The sequence below is a fragment of the Paramormyrops kingsleyae genome, chromosome 9 (assembly GCF_048594095.1).
Source record: "Paramormyrops kingsleyae isolate MSU_618 chromosome 9, PKINGS_0.4, whole genome shotgun sequence".
NCBI classification, from domain to species: domain Eukaryota; kingdom Metazoa; phylum Chordata; class Actinopteri; order Osteoglossiformes; family Mormyridae; genus Paramormyrops; species Paramormyrops kingsleyae.
The window spans coordinates 15,786,892-15,814,326 of NC_132805.1; the positions used below are offsets into that span (position 1 = coordinate 15,786,892).

At 43.3% G+C, this 27,435-nt stretch overlaps 1 protein-coding gene across 5 annotated transcripts in view; it reads left to right on the forward strand.

The window, feature by feature from the left end:
• The first annotated feature begins 933 nt into the window (after window positions 1-933).
• Window positions 934-27,435, forward strand: part of LOC140592626 (sterile alpha motif domain-containing protein 3-like) — a 229,178-nt gene continuing 202,676 nt past the window's right edge. Inside the window, exons 1-8 of one of the 5 annotated variants that reach the window (XM_072716429.1) lie at window positions 934-1,592; window positions 2,092-2,145; window positions 2,256-2,410; window positions 2,552-2,620; window positions 2,732-2,941; window positions 3,060-3,216; window positions 3,322-3,401; window positions 3,502-3,891. In XM_072716429.1, coding sequence (XP_072572530.1) covers window positions 2,372-2,410; window positions 2,552-2,620; window positions 2,732-2,941; window positions 3,060-3,216; window positions 3,322-3,401; window positions 3,502-3,789 — 843 coding nt within the window. In that variant the 5' untranslated portion in view covers window positions 934-1,592; window positions 2,092-2,145; window positions 2,256-2,371 and the 3' untranslated portion in view covers window positions 3,790-3,891. Of the gene's footprint in view, window positions 1,593-1,614; window positions 2,146-2,255; window positions 2,411-2,551; window positions 2,621-2,731; window positions 2,942-3,059; window positions 3,217-3,321; window positions 3,402-3,501; window positions 3,892-27,435 lie in introns of those variants that run through there. The other 4 variants (XM_072716430.1, XM_072716432.1, XM_072716428.1 and 1 more) reach the window with 4 other exon arrangements.

A 27,435-nucleotide genomic window follows, 5' to 3' on the forward strand; every position in this document is an offset into this window, starting at 1 on the left:
GGGCGCGCAGCCTTCCGGTGGCGGGGGGCCCGGGTACCTGGCCGCCGTGGGGCGGCTGGGTCCATGACCCGTCGGGGCTCTCCCAGCCGTCTGGGGGCCCCGGGGCGGTGTTTTTGTGGCCTCGCACACTCACTGGGAATCATTCCATGTTAACCTGCACACTCATACATACACTCACAGCACACAAACATACACACATACACATATGCGTACACACACACATACACGTATGCATACACACACACACACATACACGTATATATGCACACACATACACACACTTTCATATCAACACGCATACACTTAGAATGCACACACACATAGACATGCACGCACACACACACACAAGAGAGCCTAGGGCTCTCTTCCCCTATTTTATCCCTTTTTCTCCTTGTCTGGGTGTGTGTGTGTGTGTGAGAGTGTGTGTGAAAGTTGGTGTGTGGCTTCCACTCCCTCCTCTTAGATGCAGATACGGGTACGACGATATTTAGACAGTGTTCCTGGTGGTCTGCTTATGCATATATATATATATATATATATATATATATCTATATATATATATATATATATATATGTATGTATATATGTATATATATATATATGTATATATATATATATGTATATATATGTATATATATGTATATATATTTTTTTTTTTTTTTTTCCTCTGGTATTAACGTATTTAATTCCAGGAGCAGATACTGACACAAGCATATTCCCATGTCATAATGGTACCACTGGTTTCTTTGTGTGTATACTGTTTGTGTGTGTCCCTGGATCTTACAGTATCTTTCAGATACAGCAGCTGGTGTGATGATACAGTGTCCAGCAGTAAGATACAGAAGCTGTCCTTTTATTACTCTTTCTTTTTTGTTCTACTGTTTGTATTATTTCTCTTTCCCTGTCTCTCTCTCTCTGACCCCCCTCCTTATTTTATTTTTATTATGTATTTATTTATTTTTCTATTTCCTCTGTCTCTCACCCCTTTCTCTCCTTTCTCACTTTCTCTCTCTATATCTTTCCCACTAACCCCCCCTGTCAGCTCCGGCTTTGTGGCGCAATGACATATAACTGATTAATAAAGAGTATACCTCAAGTAACAAGAGGAGCTTAAATCCGAAGCTCCACTTGGCAAAATAAAAGTGTTGGCACAATAAAGCACCCAGACTAACATCCTGCTTGCTAAACTGCCGGACACGACAAGGGGGAGGAAAAGAAAAAAAAAAGTAATTTTATGAAAACATTTAAAAGTGTTTGGGGTAGGATTTGTAATTATCCATTGTGCCCTATACACTGTAACAATAGGGAAGCTGCCCTACATAATCTAAAATTAAAAGTCCATGGAAGTGGCATGTACAAATGAGGAAACGGAAAACAGAAACGCGGACTAAATACAATGAACTAATGACAACAATCAGGAACAGGATTTACTCAAGAAAATGGTTCTTGCGGGTGCTATATAGAACCATAGGGGTTCTAACCCTAGGAAATAGAACCGTTGCCTTCAAAAAGGTGCTATTTCACGCACGCGAGGATATATTTGAATTTCAACTGCCGTTTATGGAACCTTTCTGAATACACTCATTTTAATGGTAAGTGGCACAAAACTTTCCTCTCCTTTTTTCATTCATAATCATTACCAGTATTTTCTGGAGACCAAAACGTGAATAAAGGAATACAAGGTGCGTTCCCCGTGAATGTCAATGGGCACGTTACCGATAATTAGGTCAGCTGATACAAAGTTTATTGTTCGTTCGGGCTATATACTGTAGTCGCAGCTATCCTTGCCTGTCACCTTACAGGATTCTTCATTAAGATAAGTTTTCTACTTCCCATGGAAACCCGTTTCCGCCACCGTGGAAAAAAATATATAGATATAATTTAAGTCTATTTAATATCTCGGAAATAACGAGATAACTAAGTCGAAATTTCAAGATAATATCTCGAAATAACGAGATAACAAAGTCGAAATTTCGACTTAAAATTTACATATATATATATTGTTTTTTTTCCCACGGTGGCGTAAACGGGCTTCCATAACTTCCTTCTCAGTCTGACAGTTAAATTAATTGTAGCGTCTGTCTGATTCAGATGTCGCAGAAGCTGAGGGAGACATTTTTTAGAGACCATAGCTCCTCTGGATATGTATGTTATTTCTTAACTGTTATTTCTTAATGCAAAACATTATTCTTCAGTTGAATTTCTGTACTACTTTTATGCCGTGTGAGCCTTATATCTTATGTAAACACCCACAGGAAACTCTATTGGAGTGTTTGCAAAATAAGTTCAAGAAGGAAAGGTCACCTTTAGTGAACTTGGCAACAGTCCAGGAGATGAAAAAAAAGTTTGGTGCCAAAAGACGGAGAGTTATATGGACCATGTGCCTCTGGAGGACCCACTTGGACATCAGGTACCATTTTTAAGATTCATGCTTGTCTTTAGCCCATCTGTGTGCCTGTCTGTATGTCTGTCAGCTTGCTAGCCTGTATTGTCATGGTTTACCAGTATATACTTTACAGAAACTTTACAAATATCTTATGGCTAATTCCAGAGGGCAAAGAGGCACAGAAGTGAATATACAATCCAGACGTCTTGGGGGGATTGTAATCCGACACAAAAGGTTTACAATAAATTAATGATTCAAATTCTGTATTGTATTTCTGTCTTGGAACATTTATTGCTCATTGCTCACATGCTTAATTCCTGTATTCTCTGTATATTTTTTTCCTAGATTGTACTGGACCATGATGGTGTTGGGGAGGATGACCTGAATTTTCGAGAGCACATAAATGCCATGAATAATGAGCTGTGCCGGCGACAGCCAGACTTCCCCAATATAATGGACCGAATGAAGCGCACGCTATATAAGAGGGTTGAATATATGGCCAAGCCAACTGTGGAGGTGATGGAGATGTTCCCCTTTCTTCAGGTGCCAGAGCTGGTGAGAAGCTAATAGTAATATTACTATAATGAGATTTCAGCACTGTTAGGAAGCAAGTGTATTAATTTATTAATGACAACTTTCCCTTTCACTTTTTTTCTCTTTTTTGTTTTTGTAGATGCATCATGAAATGAGGTTGCGTTTTGGTCAGGACATGGAGCTAAGCCTTCAAAATGCCCTCAGTCTGTTGACACCCAACATCATCAGGGCAGCTCAACATGGTAGTCAGAAGGAGCTGCTGTCCAGCCTGCTAAGGACCGAGGCTAACACAGATAGTATGTAACCAGCTGACATCTTTTCTTTTTGCTTCGCACCCTTCAATTGTCTCTATAAAACTACTGTATGCTTTTATGAAAACATTGTTTCTTTTGAAATTTTAGACCTTCAAAAGAGTGTTGCCATCCTTATCCTGCCAGCACTTTTCAAGGAGAACTCAAAGTTTCTTTATTGTTTAAATGAGGTATGTGATGTGTCTATGATTGTAATTTGCATGTCTTTGTTTTGTCAACTGCATCATAAATTCAATCAGGAGGTCACTAAAACATTTCTCATTTATATAGGAACCACCCAGCTCATTTCCAACCATCATCCTTCATGATTCAGAGACTCCCCTCCTTGCCAGCAGAGCATCTATAAAGATGGATGAAGTCACCATCACAAGTGGAGAGATGGACATACCACATGCTCTCCAATGCCTGCTGGAAGTTTACTTCATCTTTGGTGTGCAGTACCCCAAGCAGATAAAGCACACCTTGAGTTTTGCAGAGCGTTATTTATTTCAAATGGCAAATGGACAAAAACCTGTGTCTATTCCTGTACTAAAACTGTACATTCAGATTTGCTCATAACTGAAAGGTGAATTGTTTTGGTTTTCTAATGGATTTTATTTCTAATTTCTTTGATTGTAGATAATTTTATTAAATGAACAATACAGGCCATTTTTGAAACTACATCTCGTCTCTTTCTTTCATAGCTGCTTTTGGGCTTATAGCTTGTAAAAAAGGTTTGCCTAGTTATTGCCTATTTTATTTAGAATAATAGCTGCAGCTAATTAATTTAATTAAATTATTCATTTATCATATCATATAATTGCTGAAGTATTATTTATTACTATTACAGTATCACCCATTATCATTCTTCATCATTATTAATGATTAAGTATTAACAAAAATATGAGTACAAATGAACCTTTTAAAGGTGCTGTTTAGAATCCTCTTTTTTAAATCAAAGAACCTTTAGGGTTCTTTTAATTGAACCCTCTATAATGGTTCTATATAGAACCTTTTGAGGGTGCCATATATGTACCAAGCTATAGAACCCGTAAAGGTTCAATATGGAACCTTTTGTTTTAAGAGTGTAGATAAACTAATTAATTGTTTAATCAATTAATGCAGATGGTATGAGGTATGTACCTGTGAAGCTGGTATGGCACGTTTGGTGTCAAAATGATTTTTAATCACCCCTAATTCCAAATCTGGTCAGTGATTACCATAAAAGTGGATGTATCAAAAGTTATAACAGCTTAATGAAAATCATCAATAAAGGGAGAATCAGTCAAGTCATAAATCCCAATAGGACTGATACAGACCCCCTTCCAAAAGCCCGCCAAATGGATGGCCAGCCATTGGGCCAGGAGTCGAATTACTGGTCATCCCTATTCATGAACTTTACAGCATAAAACCCTGGCACCTCAGAACAAAGAAGGAGAACAACCATCAGTGCCCCTTCAACCAAGTAAACCAACTTCCTTTCATTCTAACAACGTAAGCTGTTCTGTTAACCTGCTATATGACTTTAGGGTCGTGTTTCTTGCTTTGCAGAACAGTATTTCCCATTTAAGGTTACTCATTTAAATCCGCTCATTGCATTTTCATAATTACATCGTTTGTTTTATTCCGTTATTTCGTGTTTGTTGTTTGTGTTAGGTGTAATGTCTGTCTTATGTTAGTTGTAGTGTTCATGTCTTTTACATAACTTCAGCCTCCGTCATTGAGCGTTCCACACTAAGTCCCTGCCTTTGTGCGATCTTGCTACACGCTCTGAACCTCAAACTCGCCTGAAACATCACGACTCTCTCTCATCGGCCGTGAGGGGAGCTTCGCTACCAATCGTTTACATTACCTGGTGATGCAGCTCGCTGGACGAGCCTTCTAACCCAGGTTACTAAGCGATACTGGTAATTAGTGAATCCCATTTAAGTCTCACATTAACAGACTCACAGGGATACCGCGATTCGGCATAACGATTGGTTAATAATCAGCATTAAATAATAATTAATTAAACTTTAATTAATTACAAACATATTGGTGGAGATATTAAAAATTACCTGAGCTAATAATTCCTACAATATATATATATATGAAATGTTCAGCTGTACAGAATCTATACATAAGTGATAGGTAAGAGGTCACTGATTCTTGAGGTAAGGGACAAAACCTGTTTTAGACCTACTCTTTCTTTTTTACCACATACCACACTAATCTCAACTAGATATATTTATAGGCAAAGGTCTCAGCCACCAAACCATGTAAGGGAACAGGTTTTTTATAAAAACACTTTTTATGAAAACTGACCTTTAATTACTCAATAACATGATTTATGTCAGCTCCGTCAGACACACAAAAAATCATTCTATTCTGACTTTATCAATTAAAACATTGATTAGGGTCCTTAAGTATATATTTCTGATGTTTTGTAACAGAGTTAAGTTATAAAATGAATTATTTTGAAATTTGTTCTGACATCACACTATCTGTAAAAATGGAAATTTCAAAGTTCCTTAAATTTGTATGTTCATTTTTAGTAATAAGCATATATAATCAATGTTATTAAATAAAGAAGAGCTCATTGTGTGTAGTTAATGTGATGTTTTAATATCCAAACACAGTAAATTGAACAAGGGGTAATACATTTTGTCATAAAAGCACAAAAACCTTCATCTGACGGTGTTGACAAACAGCTGATGACAGAGAATGAAGTTCATGAAGTGCTGATTTGACATGGAACCATCAAGTAATTGAAAAGAGTGGATAGTCAAAGAACATCTGGAAACAGGAACTCAAGGCTTAAATGAGAAAATTAGGATTTACCTCGTATAAAAAACAACTAATGACCCTGTCCTAGAGGGTCACGTATAACAGAAGGAACTGAAATCACAACGGATCTCTTCTCATCACTGTAGCGTGTTTCAAAATACACTAAAGATCTTTATGTCAGTTAACATTTTCATGTGACCTGCATTAAGATTTCAGCAGCATGCGTTGGACATGCTCATGCTCTATAAAGTCCATTACATCAGGGGCTACACTGTAGATCTCTCTTGTACGGCTTATCTGCAGTGGAGATGCCTTCCCTGTTAGTTTCAGAAGAATGTCAGTGACTGGACAGAAACACACATCCCTCTTCCCACATTTGGGGTGAACATTAGCTGTTGGGCCACAAGGATGCATGAACTCTACTCTCACATCTTGGTGCTCACTGTCAACATGCATGGCTTTTGCTAGCCACCAGTGGCCATCATATACTACAGCTAGCCAGTCTCCCTCCTCAATGCTGTCAATAGATATTTCAACTATGGTGCCTTCAGGATCTTTCACTGGCTGCTCCTCTATTTCCCAGTCTATCAAGTTTTCTTCTTCCCTCGTTTCCTTTTCCATCTCTTCCATCAACATGGCCAAAGGACCTTTCTTCTTGGCCCTTGTTTCAGTCTGTCGTTCATCTGCACAGTCATTTAAAATGAAAGTTGCTGGGGTAAAGCACTGGCAATTCATTGGCTCACTGCAAAAACACGACAGCTGTCTGTGGGAGACACTATTTTGATATGGGATGACCTGGTGTATCTTTCTTGTGGATGGAACCTGTTTCAGTTGTTGTATGAGAAGTGTGTCATATTTTTCCATGTGTTTTTCCTCAATGTGATACAGCTGCACACCACTCAAACAGTTTGAGATCTTTTCAAAGAACTATTTTCCATTTGTCATGTCATTTCCATGCAGAACCAATTTGTCTGCTGTTCGTTTTACTGTTGCTCCAATTCCATCGGGGGCACCCTTGCCATGGGAAGTGGGGAAATAATTCCATGTGGTCCTGGTGAACCCAAGTGTGGATGGTACCTCAGAAAGGAGAAAGAAGTTCTTTTTGTTCTTATACTGCTTACTGGGACCATCAGACCAAAAGTGCACAGTGGTAGCTGATGGATATTTTATCCGAATAGCATTCAGTACTGGATCCATGTATGTCCAGATTGCTGATGCATCTTGCCTCTTGGACTCTGATACTGTGCAAAATGCTGCCTTTTCACCTTTAGTGTAGTACATTCCAGTATGCAGTGTCTCTGTTATCCTAATAATACTTTCTATAAGCAGTTGTCAACTCTGTCAGTTTAAGTGTCACCTCCGTCAGACAGAAAACCTACGGAGTTGACGTCTTACGTAGTTGACTACAGGACATGTTTTCCCATTTTATCAGTGTCTCATACACTGAGGCCATTTTGTTTTTTCCCAAGATGTTAGTTAGCCTGCTAACCTGAACTAAAAAGACAACATTTATTTCAAAATCCTTTAATAAGAGTATTGCGGTGGGAAGATGGAGTTGACACATCAAAGCTGTGACTGCAGTGATATCAACATTGTTTTATTAAAATATCAAAAATTGTAAAACTTACCAGACTATCTGTCCTACTATTGAACCCACCAATAGCAGGAAAAGCTAATGGGGTCCTAGATGTTATAGCTGACCATGACTTTTCCTGAACAAATTAGGCAAAGTCATGGTCAGCAAAAAATCAGACGGAGCTGACTGAATATGAGGACACACTATTATAAACATTTTTAAAATGGATAATGTAATTTAAAGTTTTCAGATATGACATTTCATATTCGATTTAATACTTCAGTTCATTTGACATTAATATTTACCCATTTGTAGCACTTTTTAACATTTATTGGGGAAGTTAAACATTGTAATGTCCTGCTGAGGACAGGTCAAATTGCATGTACTTTCTTAGTACAGAGCCTATATTTTAACAAATTGTGATAAATTCCTTTTCTAATATATTATATCAATTTCATAAGTATGCACAAGTGTGACAGATTTTACTTTTGTAGTATTTTTATTATTAATATTTTTTTCAATTTTAACATAAAGAAGACTTTTTTATGTGAGACATGTTTTGTCCCTTACCTCAAGAATCAGTGAGGTATTTTGCTATTCGTATAGTACAAATTGCGAGCTTTCCGGCAATATATCACATGTCCCAGCGCCGGATTTCTATGTGCCACTTCCGTGGACTTATAGTTTAAAGATTATAGATGGTGGCGTCCACATGGTTACAGTGTACAGGGCGAAATGCACATTTAGAAATCCTGCGCTGGGAACTTCCATGCATTTTCGTCTAGTACAAATTGCGAGCTTTCCGGCAATATATCACATGTCCCAGCGCCGGATTTCTATGTGCCACTTCCGTGGACTTTTAGTTTAAGATTATGGATGGCGGTGTCTACATGGTTACAGTGTACAGGGCGAAATGCACATTTAGAAATCCTGCGCTGGGAACTTTCATGCATTTCCGTATAGTACACATTGCGAGCTTTCCGGCAATATATCACATGTCCCAGCGCAGGATTTCTATGTGCCACTTCCATGTTTCAATATAACAGATGATTTGCAATATCCCTTTTCTTTTATTTATTTCGTGTATTAATTCTCATAAAATGGCTTGTAGAGTGGCAACCACGTTTCTAGGTAGATATTTCACAGGAGTGCTTTCAAGCTGTACAGTATAGCTGTACTTATATGAGAAAATTTAATCAGATAACACCAAAACAGTTCAATAGTGCTTGGATGTGAGATCTACAGAAATACAGAATTACAATAAAATAATGACATGTTTGGTGAAAGACATATTTATTTATTGATTTATTATGATTTATTTTATTCGTCAGGAACAGGCATCCATGAACAGTGACGTTGGTAGCCATGGACATCCACATATCTATCTGACGGGAAAAGAGAAGGAAAAGATGCAGATTATCCTCGACCAGAGAACGCTCAACAGATAACATATAGAACATTTTCACATGTTTAACAAATTAACAATGAAATTAATGTTAACATTAAGAACAATACGATTTCGGACATCCGTATTGTACTGGCTGCGCAGTTGCACCGCAATGCTGAGCTCCTCCTTTTGTTTACGTTCGGCGGAATCCTGCGGAATCCGCATTTTACCCTCACCCCACGGTGGCATGCTAATCCCTTTTACATCAAATATACAAACACAATATATAAATATTAAAAAATCACTTACCTCTGGGCGATTCATGAATGGCGACCTCCTGAGCCGCACGCTCGCGCCAGAAAACTACTGCAGCTCTGTAATTGGCCAAAATGCTTCGTTCGACTTTTCGGAGATCATCTACGCCTCCCTGTGGATGACCTCTGACCTACTTTCTGTACGATCTGAATTTCTGTGTTTGAATTTTAGAAAATTGAATTTGATGTTCCGAATTTCTTCTTCATCTTGAAAACTTTAAGTTGTATTTTAAAAAAAACTGGATATCTACAGTCTTAGAATTCAGAACAAAACATTCCTTGTTTGAAAATACATGTCTATAAAACTCTGCCTTAAAAAAAAATCAGTTGTGTTAATTTTCAAATGTTTAATATTTGTTGTGAATTCTTTCAATTTGGGACTCTTGCTCGGATGGCTGTGTTGTTTTCGTACGGGACCTTTGTTGCAGTATGTATTAATTTAGAGGTTGTCGGGTAAAACGGGAGGTTGCCGGGTAGACCGGAGGCTGTCGGGTAAAGTGGATTGCCATTTTCTTTCTTTCTCCCTGCAGCGTCGAGCTGAAGCAGAAGTCACTGCTGATGTAAGCACTTAATGTTCGAATTATATGAGTGTTACACGATCGCCTATGCGATGTTATATGGGTTAGCGGAGATTATAAAGTTGTATAAGCGCTTGCCGCGAGTTCGCTTGGCGAGTAAATATATCCCGGCTGCGTTCGCCGAGTGGATACATTTAGTGTTAGATACGCTGATATCCTAATGAACGGGTCTGTTAATGTTGTATAAGTTGATGGATACAGGCTGTTCGTGTAGGTGATGCTTATTTATAATTATAGTGATTTGTGCTTCAGTGCTGAATGTATTGTTGTAATAGTGTCATGTGCCTCAATGTCTTTATTCTGTTTGTCTATTATAGATAATTCTGTCTTCAGATCAGTCTAAGTTGCAGTCCTGTTCCTTGAATGCTGCATCTGTATGTGGGATTGAATCTGCTCAGTAGTAAAGTTCTTAACTCTGCCTGGCGACTCAGTGCTCTCTGACCGGAGCCCTCCAGCGGCCAATCCCATCACACACCGGCATCAGGGGTGTCGAATCCCCAACATAGCGGTCCTTCGAGCCGGATCCGATAGGCTTCTGGAGAACATGTCGTTCACGGACAGAGCAAGCCGTCACCCTCCTCCTGAGGTTTCAGAGCGCCCAGTGAGGCATCATCGCACACCCACTCATCTGGGAGACTACATCCTTGACCACAGTCATCAGCGGTCAGCCCCTCGTCACCTAGCCGAGACAGCAACTGAGGGACATAGGGGAGCCGCGTTCGCTGTAGACGTATGTCAAGCAGACGCAACCTCCATTCAGAGTGGATGCGCAACCTCACACAGTCTGAATTCAGACGAATTCCAAAACGTAATCCCACTACATCGGCTCATTGAATCTATATCCCACAGTGAAAGGGAACAGGCAGCGGAGATCGCGCATCTCACCAGCAAGCTATCGCAATGCGAGAAACGGCAGCGTCGTCGCCAGGCCCTTCTGGAGCACATCTCCTCCTTCCTTATGGAAGAAGAGGGTGAAAGGGAGCACCAGGGAGCAGAGGCTCTCACAGCTGCACCAAACCAAGAAACACTAGTCACTCCCCCTGACCATGTGACCTATCATATTAGCAGGCAGAACACTGCAAGCTCCCCCGCAAGGCAGTCAAAGGAAACAGAGATTGGGGAACCCCCAACTACAGCAGGGGTAATGCATCAGTGTCGAACAAGCTCACCATCAAGAACAGCTAACGCAAAATGTCCAAGCACCCCTTCTTCAACTATTTCATCTGGACCAGCTACCCCAGAACCATTTCATCGACAGATCACTGAACCTGAACCCCTGCTAGCACGCGAAGTAGCAGCACCTTACCTGGGTGAGACGCCATATCACCCAGTGACTCCTCTCAGTGCTCTCCGCCCTGCCATCGTGCCTGAAAATTATTCAGCTAAACCGAGCTACTCATTGCCACCATCGGTGTATCACGCCCCCATAGGCTGTCACTCCCTACCTCGCCTTCCTGTGATCCCTCTACATCCATTCTCAGCCCCAGCCGTGGGTGAACCGCCTCTAGCTGCTCCACCCTGCCTGGCTAACCCCACCTATCGGCCATCCTATGGCCCACCAAAACCTAGGATTCCTGACTTCATGACAGATAGTGAGAGAGAGTTTGCCAATCTGAAGTTAGCATTGGATAACCTTTTAGAGCCACACCCAGAGCTTACCGAGAAGTATAAATATCACATTCTTCTTGAACACCTCAAACTGCCTGAAGCCCAGATGATCGGGCAATCTTGCCGCCATCATCCCTTACCATACTCAGCAGCTATGCAAGCCCTCCAATTCCAATACGGACAACCACATCAACTAGCTCAGAGTGAAATAGCGGCCATCTTAACAGCCCCGGATGTGAAACCCAACGATGCTAATAGCTTCCAGAACTTTGCTCTGAAAGTCCACCTTCTAGTCAGCATGCTCTTCTCCTTGGAGGGCCCACGAGGTATGGAGCTCAACTGCTGTTCACACGTCGATCGTCTGCTCAGCAAGCTACCTAAGTACTACAGAGATGGCTTTATAGAATTCCTGCAGCTCCAGGGGAAGCTTAATACTGCCAGTCTCAACCCCTACAACCTTCAAGACCTTGCGAGCTGGCTCCAGGTTAAGGCTCAACAGCAACGGCTGTCCAGTAGGCTGGTACAGCGCTATCAGCGTGAGAGACCACCAGATCGTGGGAAGGAACATATATCAGCTAGAGGCCGGAATCCGAGCGTAGCTGTTTACCATGAGACGGAGCAAGCCAAACCTATAGTGTATGGGAAGCCTGTATCACCCGCAATCAAGAAACCTTCCAAGGTACACTGTCTCTTTTGTGACAGCAACGAGCACTTTATCAGCCGATGCAACAGCATTAAAGGGAGGTCTGCCACGGAGCTGGCACGGTGGATTAATGAGGGACGGCGATGTTGGAAATGTGCTCGTTTACACTCGCCCGAGTCATGTAATCTTAAGAAACCCTGCAGCGACTGCGGTGGCCTACATCTCCAGGTTTTACATGGCGCAGCTCAGAGTCGGTCGACGTCCTCCTCATCTGGAGCTACGGAGAGTAGAATCTACTTAACCCCTGATACTGGATCAGGCAAGGTGCTCCTGAAAATAGTTCCGGTTCTGCTATACAGTGAAACCAGGTCAATGGAGGCCTTCGCTATTCTAGATGATGGAGCCCAGCGATCTATGATCCTGCCTAAGGCCGTACATCAGCTTCAGCTAGATGGCGAAGGTGAGACGCTTGCCCTTCGCACCGTGCGGTCAGATGTCACGTACCTCCGGGGCCTGAAGGTCAACTTCGAGATCTCCCCGAAAGGTAATCCACGTCAGCGCTACCTGATCCAGGGAGCTTTTACTGCTTCAGGTCTGGACTTAGTTGAGCAGACCTACCCAGTTCATAAGCTCCAGAAACGTCACCCACACCTACGGGGCATCCCCCTACAGTCTTTTTCCAATGTACAGCCATTGGTACTAATTGGATCAGATCACGTCCAGCTAATCACAGCTACTGAGCCAGTGCGTGGGGGAACTAAAGGCGGCCCAGTGGCAATCCACACTGTCCTTGGGTGGGCACTACAAGGTGCTGAGGGATACAGCACTGAGCACGTTTCCACCCCGCAGTGTCTTTTCATCTCTGTCACGAACTCAGATGATCTCCTCTTTCGGAATGTCGAGAAACTCTGGCAACTCGATGTTCTGCCGTTCAGGAACGAGAAGTTAGCCATCCGGTCCCGTGAAGACCAGGAGGCCTTAGACCTTCTGGAGGCGAAAACCCGGCTAATCAGCGTCGAGGGGGGTTGTCACTATGCCACGCCCCTCCTCTGGAGGAAGGGCGCCCCCCAGCTAGATGGTTCTATACAATCAGTCATGCCGAATTTGAGGAGCACTGAGAGAAGGCTCAGGACAGATCCAGAGAAAGCTAAGGTCTACTCAGCGGAGATTGAAAGGCTGGCTCGAGAAGGATGCATCACTGCAATTCCACCCGACGAGCAGGCCCGATCAGCCAAGGCATGGTACCTTCCCCATCACCTGGTGTTCCACAATAGCAAACCACGACTGGTCTTCAATTGTTCATTCAGGTACCAGGGCACCTCACTCAATGAGCAACTCCTACCTGGTCCAGCATTAGGCCCATCACTGCTGGGTGTTCTCCTGCGGTTCAGACAATACCCGGTCGCAGTGAGTGGAGATATCCGCTCCATGTTTCATCAGGTCCACCTTCTGCCGGAGGACCGACCGTTACTTCGATTTATCTGGAGGGACATGCGTTGCCTCAATCCTCCAGACGTGTATGAGTGGCAGGTACTGCCTTTCGGTACTACAAGCAGTCCTTGCTGCGCCATCTTTGCTCTGCAGCAGCATACTCGTGTACACCAAGAAGACTTCCCTGATACTCTACAGTCAGTACAACGGAGCTTTTATGTGGATAACTGTCTTGAGAGCTTTCCCAGCATATCTGCTGCAAAGCAGAGAGTGGACCAACTGCGTGCTCTACTGGCTGGAGGAGGATTCAATCTCAGACAATGGGCAAGTAATCAGTCGACAGTGGTGGCCCACCTACCGGCTGAAGCAAGGTCCCCAGCAACAGAACAGTGGCTTTGTCAGAACCGATCAGACCCGATGGAGCCCACCTTAGGCTTAAGATGGAACTGTGCGGCTGACTCCCTAGGTTACCATCACCGGCCCATTGAACACCCAGCGCTGACGATGCGGACAGCCTATCAGGTACTTGCCAGCCAGTACGACCCCCTGGGGTTCATTGTGCCCTACACGACGCGGGCTAAAGTGCTCATCCAGCAATTGTGGTCCCAGAAGCGAGACTGGGACGATCCTAACTTACCTGCAGTCCTCCAACAGGCATGGGCCACGTGGGAGAACGAGCTGAGGAACCTCGACAAGGTAATAATACCCCGCTGCTACTCACCTGACTCTTCTGATGGCAATCACAACTACGACCTCCATGTGTTCTGTGATGCATCGGAACGAGCATATGGAGCGGTCGCCTATCTGAGGGTGCATACTGCTGGCACCATCCATACTTCCTTCGTGATGGCTCGGTCTCGGGTAGCCCCCAAGAGACAACAGTCTATGCCACGACTAGAGCTCTGTGCTGCGCTGGCCGGAGCTCAGCTGGCAAAACTCATACAGCACGAGCTGAGCCTTACCATCACGCAGACAACATTGTGGTCCGACTCCACCACGGTCTTGGAGTGGCTCCAATCAGACTCCTGCAGGTTCAAGGTATTTGTGGGTACTCGTGTGTCAGAGATTCAGGAGTTAACTGACAGGCATGCCTGGCGGTATGTTGATACCCTGAACAACCCCGCCGACGATATAACGAGGGGTAAGTCCCTTCTTACCCTGGCAGAACCCAGCCGTTGGAGTCAAGGGCCCGCGTTTCTCAAGCAGACTGCCGACCTCTGGCCAAGCAAGCCGAAGCGTCTGTCTCCCGACAACACAACCGAACTCAAAGGCGTTGTATTCTGCGGATTAGCTGCAACTAAATCAACCAGGTTCATCCCTGATGCTACCCAATTCAGTTCATGGAAGGAATTGGTGAAAGCTACCCGACAGGCATATCAAGGAGATACGACTGAGACTGCAGGTAGTCAATCCATCGATTATCGTGAAGTGGAAGCTTTAGTACTGAGCGGATGTCAAGCTCAGAGCTTCCCAGAAGAGGTCGCAGTTCTCAGAGCGCACAAAGCATTACCAAGCCATAGTCGGCTAGCCAGTCTGGCCCCAGAATGGGATTCCTCGCTGGATGTTATCCGAGTTGGGGGAAGATTGCGGAGGATGCAGAACTCAGACATGGAAGAGATCCATCCCATTGTCCTGGATCCACAACATCCAGCTACAAAGCTATCATTCAAGACTTTGACGAGCGACTCTTGCATCCAGGCACAGAGCGCGTGTACGCAGAAATGAGACGGCGGTACTGGATCCTCCGGGGACGTCAGGCAGTAAGACACCATCAGCACAACTGCCCTTCCTGTCAGCGATGGAGAGCCCAACCAAAGATTCCACAGATGGCAGATCTGCCCCCAGAGCGTCTCAGACTCCTCTGTCCTCCCTTCTATTCGACAGGTGTGGATTGTTTTGGACCTTACCTGGTTAGGATGGGCAGGAGGACGGAGAAGCGCTGGGCCATAATCTTCAAATGCCTTACAACTCGAGCAGTACATGTTGAGCTTCTTAGCTCCATGGATGCGGATGCGTTCCTGCTTGCTCTTCGTCGCTTCATAGCCCGGCGAGGACGACCGAAAGAGATACTGTCAGACTGTGGTACCAACTTCCGGGGAGCGGAGCACGAGTTGCGTGAAGCTTTCGCGGTCATGGCACCGCATCTGCGGACACAGCTGACGGACTATCAGATCCAGTTCAAGTTCAACCCACCTAACGCTCCACACTTCGGAGGTGTGTGGGAGAGAGAGGTGCGTTCTATCAAGAGTGCCCTTCGGGTGGCGATAGGACATCAGACCATCCCAGAAGATGTCCTCTATACTGTCCTCACGGAGGTGGAGGGGATCATGAACTCGAAACCCTTAGGGTATGTATCAGCTGACGTGGCCGATCCTGACCCCATCACACCTAACATCCTTCTCATGGGGCGGCGGGATGCTACCTTACCTCAGGTAGCTTATTCACCGGCAGTCATGGGGCGGCGGCGATGGCGCCACTGTCAAACCCTTACAGATCAGTTCTGGGTTCAGTTCACACGGAACTACCTGCCCACACTTCAGACCCGCCAGAAGTGGCATAGGCCATCAGCTAACCTGACTGAGGACTCCGTGGTCCTAATCGTTGATCCGCAACAGCCCAGGGCTCATTGGCCCATTGGTAAGGTCACCAGGGCAGTAGCCAGTCAAGATGGCTGTGTGAGAACGGCTGAAGTCCTGGTGAAGGGCAAAGTGTACACCAGGCCCGTTGCACGCCTAATCCCTCTTCCAGTCTTGGAGAACCTTGATGATGACACTGGAAGAATTCCCTGATTGCACATTTGCTGCTCAAATGTGGGGGCGGCTGTTGTGAATTCTTTCAATTTGGGACTCTTGCTCGGATGGCTGTGTTGTTTTCGTACGGGACCTTTGTTGCAGTATGTATTAATTTAGAGGTTGTCGGGTAAAACGGGAGGTTGCCGGGTAGACCGGAGGCTGTCGGGTAAAGTGGATTGCCATTTTCTTTCTTTCTCCCTGCAGCGTCGAGCTGAAGCAGAAGTCACTGCTGATGTAAGCACTTAATGTTCGAATTATATGAGTGTTACACGATCGCCTATGCGATGTTATATGGGTTAGTGGAGATTATAAAGTTGTATAAGCGCTTGCCGCGAGTTCGCTTGGCGAGTAAATATATCCCGGCTGCGTTCGCCGAGTGGATACATTTAGTGTTAGATACGCTGATATCCTAATGAACGGGTCTGTTAATGTTGTATAAGTTGATGGATACAGGCTGTTCGTGTAGGTGATGCTTATTTATAATTATAGTGATTTGTGCTTCAGTGCTGAATGTATTGTTGTAATAGTGTCATGTGCCTCAATGTCTTTATTCTGTTTGTCTATTATAGATAATTCTGTCTTCAGATCAGTCTAAGTTGCAGTCCTGTTCCTTGAATGCTGCATCTGTATGTGGGATTGAATCTGCTCAGTAGTAAAGTTCTTAACTCTGCCTGGCGACTCAGTGCTCTCTGACCGGAGCCCTCCAGCGGCCAATCCCATCACACACCGGCATCAGGGGTGTCGAATCCCCAACAATATTCAAGTAAAATAATTTCAAATTCAAATCCAAAATAAAATCAAAACCAAATTCAAAGCTATTTTAAATCCCATATAATATTCAGTTTTGATAAATAACACTTGTAAATAATTCAAATTTACACAATTCACATTCAAATAGTTTTGTCATAATATTAGCTCCATAAATATACAGATAGGTTATGTTTGTATGTGTCCTTAGACAATCTTAGTGTTTTGTGTGCCACCCTTATAACCATGTTCACGGAGTATCACCTATTTTACCCTTTTGCACTTGAACACATATAAATTGAAATAAATAGATAGGTATGCTACCATTGTATATATGTTCTCATGGTATACCAGAAGAATCTGGAAAGTGAGTGTAACCAATGTGTCCTAACTTTTAGAGAGTCTTCTTTGTTAAACCCCCCCCTTCTCTTCCAACATTCCTTTGTGGTCCTTATCTGATCTTGGTGGACAGTCACCAAGTTTCTTTGTTTCTACCATGCTATGTTAAAAGAACTGAATTTAGGTGTATCTTATCCATTCTGGAGAAGATGAATTGGCATAAGCCACACCAAACAAAATATCCATTTAAGGTTACTCATTTAAATCCTGTCATTGCATTTTCATAATTACATCGTTTGTTTTATTCCGTTATTTCGTGTTTGTTGTTTGTGTTAGGTGTAATGTCTGTCTTATGTTAGTTGTAGTGTTAGCTAGGAATAAATGCATGTCTTTTACACAACTTCAGCCTCCGTCATTGAGTGTTCCACACTAAGTCCCTGCCTCTGTGCGATCTTGCTACACGCTCTGAACCTCAAACTCGCCTGAAACAACGCGAGACTCTCTCTCATCGGCCGTGAGGGGAGCTTCGCTACCAATCGTTTACATTACCTGGTGATGCAGCTCGGTGGACGAGCCTTCTAACCCAGGTTACTAAGTGATACTGGTAATTAGTGAATCCCATTTAAGTCTCACATTAACAGACTCACGGGGATACCGCAATCGAGTTTGGAGGAGCCGACCATTCGGCATAACAATTGATTAATAATCAGCATTAAATAATAATTAATTAAACTTTAATTAATTCAAAAATATTGGTGGAGATATTATAATTTACCTGAGCTAATAATTCCTACACGCACTACGGCTATGGAGCGGTTGTTAGGAAAACTGCTAAAATGTTCTGGTTAATGAGACTTACTGTAGTACAGTGTTAATATAAAAGTGTTTTGAATCCGATTGTAACGTTGAAGGAAAGTGATCAGTGTCCATGTGTTCTGCACAAGAAATAAACTGCAGAGGCAGCGAACCAACAAGAAAGCGAACGCTCCCATGTGTCTGGTCGTCCCTTCGTCTCCAATAAAAAAATACACGACGCAGAATGGCCGAAAACGCGCCAAAGAGGGAGGATGCAGTCCGGTTGACAGATAAGTGCACGGGACAAACTGGGTTACATTAACATGATTAAGAATATTTCATATCGTTCATAATTGGCAAGACAGTAACTCGAAAACATACCATTTTTACACTTTATTAGCACTAACTTAGCAAATAGGAAACGATTCCTTGGTTGCACCTGACGTCAGTGGCTGAGCATGCAGATGACAAAGCGTGCACGTTCTGAGCAGCTGGAGCCAGACCCTTCTCACATTGTTTGTGCTCCTCTGTGTCGCTTTACTCTGTGCCAGCAATGGCGAATTAAAGACAGCTCCCTCGCGCCTGTTTCAGTTCAAACAGCACGGCGCCATCTAACTGCCAAACTGATCTTACGTGACAATAATGCATCAAATATAGCTGATAACTATGAAAATATTCGTATTTTTAAATAAATAAAACTGTTAAAACAGCTAAAATATTACATTTGAAATTTTTGTATTAAACATATTTTAAATTAAACTGAATAAAATAAGTGATGCATAATTCATCAATAATACGTACATATTTTGAAAAATACAATAGAGGGAATCTGGTTGGGGCTGTAAATTATGAGTATGCTCCCCCAAGGAAGAGGGGCCCACTATGTCGGGTGATCGGCGCACAGTAGTCAGAAGGTTTTGGACAATTCTTGGTTTGTGCATTCAGTCACACCGTTAGTCTGAGAGTGGTAGCTGGAAGAGAGGCTGAGGGAGGGTCATCCAGGTCCCAGGAGATAGGGTTCAGGAAGCAGGTGGAAGATAGGATCAGGACGGGCTCCTCCGATGTCGTAGGGGTGTCAAATTGATGGGATAAGGCATCTGCTTCCACATTCCTTGGACTGGGAATGTAGGACACTTTAAAGTGGAAATGAGTAAAGAAGAGGGCCCACCTGGGATTGAGTATTTTGGCGGTGTTCAGGTACTCCAGGTTCCGTTAGTCGGTCAAGACTTAGAAGGGATGAAGGGCTCCCTCCAGCCAGTGGCGCTGTTCTTCCAGTGCTTCTTTAATGGTATTTCTCAGTTTCTGATGTCGTAATTCCGTTCTGCGGTGGAGAGTTTACGGGAAAAGGCGGCACAGGGGTGCAATTTCCCATCTGAGGCCTGTTGAGACAACACCACCTATTTCTGACACATCGACCTCGACCACAGAAGGTTTGGTGGGGTCCAGTTGTTTGAGGAATGGGGCTGTATAATAGTACCACTGGTTTCTTTGTGTGTATACTGTTTGTGTGTGTCCCTGGATTTTATCTTTCAGATACAGCAGCTGGTGTGATGATACGGTGTAAAGCAGCAAGATGCAGAAGCTGTCCTCTTATTACTCTTTCTTTTTTTGTTCTACTGTTTATGTATTATTTCTCTTTCCCTGTCTCTCTCTCTGACCTCCCTCCTTATTTTATTTTTATTTTTATTATGCATTTATTTATTTTTCTACTTCCTCTGTATCTCACCCCTTTCTCTCCTTTCTCACTTTCTCTATCTTTTTCCCACTAACCCCCCCTGTCAGCTCCGGCTTTGTGGCGCAATGACATACAACCGATTAATAAAGAGTATACCTCAAATAACAAGAGGAGCTTAAATCCGAAGCTCCACTTGGCAAAATAAAAGTGTTGGCACAATAAAGCACCCAGACTAACATCCTGCTTGCAAAACTGCCGGACACGACAGGGGGAAAAAAAAAAAAAAAAAAGGAATGGGGCTGTATAAAACAGGGTCTTAAGAGTTTTCAGAGCGACCTCAGCCACGGGGCTTCACTGGAGGAGTATCTCTTCTCCCTTGGTATGGAGAAGTAAGGGGTGCAACAACAGTGCTGAAACTACGAATGAAGTGACGATAAAAACTGGAAAAAAGTTTCCATTATGGTCTTAGGCTGGGGCCATTCCTGCACTGCTCTCACCTTCTCCTCGTCCATTCTGACACCCCCGGGTCGAATGTGATATCCCAAGGAACTTGATAGTGGGAACATGGAATTTGCACTTTTCCCCTTTTACATAGAGAAGATGATATCAAAGGCATTGTAATACTTGTCAAACATGTCTCATATGAACCTCGTGCGAGGGGGAATAAACCAAAATGTTGTCAATGTACACAATGACAAACTGATGAAGCATATCTGTCAGAGTCGGCACCTGTTTTGTCCCAGTCTTTCATGTTGTCCCCGTTTGGCCAGCAGGTACTGCTGGCCATCCTGTCTTCCCCTGTTGTCCTAGTCTGTAGTGTTTCCCCTGCTCCCCGTCAGCTGCATGGCTCAATGAGCTGAGCATGCGGCTACTTGTTAACTCCTCTATTGTGTGTTCTCTAAGACTATTCTCTAAGAATACTCTAAGAGTATTCTTGTTCCTGTGTCTTGTGATTTGTATTTGGTTTTGGTTTCATGCTTTGTGCCCGTGCTTGTGTTTTTACCCGTCTCTTACTCCCCTAGTGTAGATTCTGTTTCTTAGTTTCTTTGTTAGAGTTTCCTGAGTTCAGTTATTAGTTTCAGCTGTTGCCTGTTTTTGTGCCTGCCCTTGTGTGTTTACCTGATTGCTCGTTGTCCTGCACCCTCCCGGATTGGTTAATTGTCTATGTCTCACTCCTGCTGTGTCATTACCCGGTTTAGTTTTTGTATTTAAGTTCCTGATCCTGTTCTGTTCTTCCTGGAGTCATTGATGTTTGTTGGATGTTAGTGATGCTTGAATGTTCTGTTATTTGTTGCCTGCTGGCACGCCCGCCTGCCCGCCCCTTGTTTCCCTGCCCCATTTGTAATTAGTCTTTGTTTATTCCCTTTTGGTTTTGACCCCTCGCAGTCAATTTATTTTGTAGTGTTTCTTGTGTTTTCTGTTTGTTAATAAACCCCTGTGTTCTTGTGAGTCGCCAGTGGGCCGTCCATATTGTCTTCCCTGCCTGCATGATGCCTCGCCCTCGCCCCAAATCCACCCAAGTCTGTGACAATATCAGATAGAACCTGGTACATAAAGTTTTGAAAAATATATGGCCTCTTATGTGTATGCATGAACCATTCACACCTGGCCACACCCCCCTCCCCCTTTTATGGTGCTGTTGGGGATGTGTCTGGATCATGTTTCACCGTTGCGCTGTTCATCAAATTACCATGTGAATGCGATTTGAATATGCGCTAATGCAGCTATTTAGAATGTGAATAGCAATCTTCAGGTGACAGCGGTACTACGATGCAGGTAAAACAAAGTAAGATGACATGGTTTACTTTTTTGCCCATTTAACCTAATTTTAAAAACTTTAATACTTCCGACAATGGACGTTTTGAAAAGAAGACAGATTGTGGATTTATCCAGCGTTTTTTTCAAGATTTCAGCAAGATATAAACTGAAATATACACACACCTAAAGGATTATTAGGAACACCTGTTCAATTTCTCATTAATGCAATTATCTAATCAACCTATCACATGGCAGTTGCTTCAATGCATTTAGGGGTGTGGTCCTGGTCAAGACAATCTCCTGAACTCCAAACTGAATGTCAGAATGGGAAAGAAAGGTGATTTAAGCAATTTTGAGCGTGGCATGGTTGTTGGTGCTAGACGGGCCGGTCTGAGTATTTCACAATCTGCTCAGTTACTGGGATTTTCACGCACAACCATTTCTAGGGTTTACAAAGAATGGTGTGCAAAGGGAAAAACATCCAGTATGCGGCAGTCCTGTGGGCGAAAATGCCTTGTTGATGTTAGAGGTCAGAGGAGAATGGGCCGACTGATTCAAGCTGATAGAAGAGCAACTTTGACTGAAATAATCACTCGTTACAACCGAGGTATGCAGCAAAGCATTTGTGAAGCCACAACACGCACAACCTTGAGGCGGATGGGCTACAACAGCAGAAGACCCCACCGGGTACCACTCATCTCCACTACAAATAGGAAAAAGAGGCTACAATTTGCACGAGCTCACCAAAATTGGACAGTTGAAGACTGGAAAAATGTTGCCTGGTCTGATGAGTCTCGATTTCTGTTGAGACATTCAAATGGTAGAGTCAGAATTTGGCGTAAACAGAATGAGAACATGGATCCATCATGCCTTGTTACCACTGTGCAGGCTGGTGGTGGTGGTGTAATGGTGTGGGGGATGTTTTCTTGGCACACTTTAGGCCCCTTAGTGCCAATTGGGCATCGTTTAAATGCCACGGCCTACCTGAGCATTGTTTCTGACCATGTCCATTCCTTTATGACCACCATGTACCCATCCTCTGATGGCTACTTCCAGCAGGATAATGCACCATGTCACAAAGCTCGAATCATTTCAAAGTGGTTTCTTGAACATGACAATGAGTTCACTGTACTAAAATGGCCCCCACAGTCACCAGATCTCAACCAAATACAGCATCTTTGGGACGTGGTGGAACGGGAGCTTCGTGCCCTGGATGTGCATCCCACAAATCTCCATCAACTGCAAGATGCTATCCTATCAATATGGGCCAACATTTCTAAAGAATGCTTTCAGCACCTTGTTGAATCAATGCCACATAGAATTAAGGCAGTTCTGAAGGCGAAAGGGGGTCAAACACCGTATTAGTATGATGTTCCTAATAATCCTTTAGGTGAGTGTATATATAATACCGATTTGTCACATTATTAATTATTATTATTATTATCACTGATGTTGTTATAATTTTTGTTGTTTGATGAGTGTTATGTTTCTTATGGTTGTTTGTATTAATTTTTTTCCATCCCACCTTTTTTCAGGGTTTCCGCGGGTCTTAAAAAAGTCTTAAAAAGTCTTAAATCACTTTTCCGTGAATTAAGGCCTTGAAAAGGTCTTAAATCAGACCAGCAAGTCTTAAATTCATATGATCATGGCATTAATTTTTGTGAGGGATTGTTTCCTCGTGTGTTTTGATTTTAAAGAGAAGCGAAAGCGTAATTTCTGTGCTACATGGCTTAGATCGCTCAATATTCATTGAACGGTAGATGGCGTTATGTGCTGCTTCATCTGTCAGAACCCTTTCTTCTAAAGCGCGCTATTTAGACATGTAGTGCGATTGGAAGGCCGAAGAATACGTATATTCTTATGATTCTTATGATTATAATATAATATCATAATTATTATGATTATAATATATTCGTATGAATTTCCCTACGATATTTTTTTTTTCCTTCAATTTTCTTTATTTGGTCTTAAAAAGGTCTTAAAAAGGTCTTAAAAAAGTCTTAAATTTACTCTTAGAAAACCTGCAGGAACCCTGTTTTTTTTTCTTTTTTTCTCCCTCTCTCCCCATGGTGATTGATGTCTGTTATTGTTACGCTTGTTGTTTCTGTATCCCCCCCTGTTTTTCTTTTTTTTCCTTTTTCCACGGGATGGGTGAGTTTGGAGCGGCCACAATCTTTGCTCTTGAATGTAATGTAAAATAAAGTTGTCCTCTGAAGAGGGGGGGTGGTGGTGGGCAATAAAAAAAATAATAATAAAAAAAAAAGATCCCTCTTGTTTCCCGTGTTCCCTTTCCTTATTCCCCGCTTGTCTCGTCTTCCCCTCTCCCTTTCCCTTACCTTTCTGGCGATCTCCAACCCTAGACTGGGGATTGTAACAGGATCTAAGCTGAATCTTCAGAGTAGCAACAACAAGCCTGTGTTTAGATTTCACAAACTGGGCACTTCTGTAGACCCTGCAGTTCAGCAGGAGCCTCCAGCGTCTGCCCATGAGGATGTGATCGATCTCGTTTGGTGCACCACCAGTATTGGAGTACCAAGTCCAACGATGCGGCTCAGGGCATTGGAACCAGGATCCAGCAACCTGCAGCACCTGACCTTTCGCGCAGTCAAGGAATATGAAGCCACTTTCACCCCGGTCTCCAGACCCATGGGGACCGACACAATCCTCATAGCCAGCACTGTCAGTGCCAGCAGTCACACTGAAGTCACTCATGACCAGAGGAGTCATCTCGTGGGCACCCTTCAACCATCAAGCGAAATTGCGAGTAAAATGTCTCCCTCAATGAGACATCACTGAACACGGTCGGAGCATACACAGAGACAACAGACAAGACACCCAAGGAGTGCCTTAGCCTGAGTGTCATAATACGCTCGTTGAAAGGAATGACATCAGACACCATTGGGAGGAGACAATCCGCTACAGAATCAGCTACTCCCTGATAGGGTTGGGTACCGAAAACCGGTGCCAATACGGCACCGGTACCTATATAACCGGTATGTACCGGACCGAAACAAAACGCGAATTTCGGTGCCATTTAGATGCCTGAACTTTCGATTGAAATATTTGTTCTCTGGGGCTATGATGACACAGTTGTAATAAGCATAAGATTCATCAACACACACGTGACATCATCAGGAAATGAGACCATCCGAGATGCGCGTGAATGCAGCAACTAACGTTACACTTGCTCTGATGGCAGCAGGTGGTCTACCGCTATCTTAGCTTGCTAAATTAAACAACTTTTGTTAAAATGCCTAAAACTAAACGGTCGAAAGTGTGGCTATATTTCACAAGAAAGGATTCCAACACCGCGGCATGCAGCAAATGTTTTACAGCAGTTGCGTGTAAAGGGGGAAACACGTCAAATCTAATGAAACATTTGAGGGTACACGGAATAAACTTAAAAGCAGAGGGATGCACCGTGCTTGACAGCTTGCGGACAACAGCTGGCACGATCGGTGTGGATAACCCCAGCCCCAGTCATACCAACCGTAGCAAAAAGGAGTCCACCGATTATGATGACGACAGCAACCTTTCCGCAGGTTAGTAGTAATGTTATGTTAAATTAACATTACATAGGTGGCTTATGTTTTGTTGTTGTTTTTTGTATTTACATATATATTCATATATTCTTTAAATTTTTAATATATTGTTCAATTTTAAGCATTCAATTTTTTGTTCAATAAAAATGTATTCTTGAGTCATCAACCATCATTTTGTGGCTTTTGTAAAGTATCGGTTCAGGCACCGTTTTGGCACCGGTACCGTTTAAAAAGTATCGATTTGGCACCGTTATTGAAAAAACCCCAAACGATACCCAACCCTACTCCCTGAGTATGGCAGCCAGACCAAAAGTAGGTATACCCACCTACAGAGAAAGACTTTATGATGCTCCCCTGACAGCAGAGGAAGATGGTCATCTTGCCGGAGACCCTACCCAGATGGGCTGCCTCAAACTGGGCGACACCTCAGCACCACACCAGCCCCGATCCTCAACAGGCCAAAACAACAAAACCTAAATGCTAATTCCACCCACCACAAGGCTAACTTAAACCTGCACAGAAAACAAAGAACAACAGTAAAGACAATACTCCTAACTTCCTCTCTAAACAAAAAAAAAAAACCATTCACAATAATATTCAACCAACAAAAATGGCCCCTACCCTCTTCTGGTGATTGAGCCTCAGAAGTTACAGTGACGTACCATTTAATCAGATACAACAGTACAGTAAACCATACACCAAGAATGCACACAAGAAAACAAAACCCCCAGACGTCCCCTGGATTGAACACATAGATCTCGCCAATTGACATCTCTCTTCGGGTCTATTTGCTTTGCCTTTATAGCCGCTCATCCTTCATTCATTCACAATGGTGTCCAATACCCATGCACTAAAACACACCACATACAGGATGGGTGAAACACTGCCACAGAACATGAAGCAATCAGGTACACAGAATAGTATAATATACAGGCGCGGAGGCAGGGGGTGGCCGGGGGGGGCCGTGGCCCTATTGGCCCCCCCTGGTCTGACCACAGCCATCCATGCAACCACCCGCGCGACGCGGAACCTTTTTTGTACTGCCACAGCAATGCCGGACACTTTTGTGTGCGCACATCCTGGTACCGCCAGTGGAGTGGTACGGTGGCCGAGAGAGCTCATCACGCTGCAACTTCAAGAAAACACATGCAAACATAAAAAAAACACAACAAATTAAGAAAACGTCTCCATCAGTTTGACAACACAGGCGCTCCAAATACGGAAACGCGCAGCAAACACAAAAAACGCGCTGCAAGCACAAAAAACGCGCAGCAAACACAAAAAACGCGCTGCAAGCACAAAAAACGCGTTGCAAGCACAAAAAACGCGCTGCAAGCACAAAACACGTGCTGCAAACACAAAAAACGTGCTGCAAGCACAAAAAACGCGCAGCAAACACAAAAAACGCGCTGCAAGCACAAAAAACGCGCTGCAAGCACAAAACACGTGCTGCAAACACAAAAAACGCGGTGCAAATACAAAAAACGCGGTGCAAATACAAAAAACGTGCTGCAAACACAAAAAACGCGGTGCAAATACAAAAAACGTGCTGCAAACACAAAAAAAGCGCTGCAAATAGCAGGCACCACAACGGAAATGTTTCAGGGGGACCTCAAAAAGTGACGAACCCATCTGGGAGCTGATTATTTGTTCAGTGGCTTTTGGTCAGAGCAGAGGTGTTGTGCGTGAACTAAAAGGTGTTTTTTTTTTTTTAACAACCTGATCATACGATTCATTGGTCTTTTGGATATTATTAGACTAATCTGACGAATCACACACTTAACTGTGGAACGTTATAAATTTTTTGCAGCACGTTTTTTGTGTTTGCTGCGCGTTCGTGTGTTTGCAGCACGTTTCCGTATTTGCAGCACCTGTGTTGTCAAACTGATGGAGACGTTTTCTTAATTTGTTGTGTTTTTTTTATGTTTGCATGTGTTTTCTTGAAGTTGCAGCGTGTTGAGCTCTCTCGGCCACCGTAGAGTGGAGTTCTTTTACTGTCATTGAGTGGAGTGGAGTGGAGCGGAGAGGAGTCCAATACCACTGGCGGGAATTTGAAAATGCGACGGAACAACAAATAATTACAGGTAATCTTGTTTAAACACTATTAATCTAATACAAAAGAAAAGATAGTAAAAGTATAAGCATTTTCTAACTTCTTTATGCCTCGGTGAATTCGTAATTAAACTGTTTAGTAAGCTACATGAGGCAAAAAAAGAGAAAAAAACAGGGTTTCCGCGGGTCATAAAAAAGTCTTAAAAAGTCTTAAATCACTTT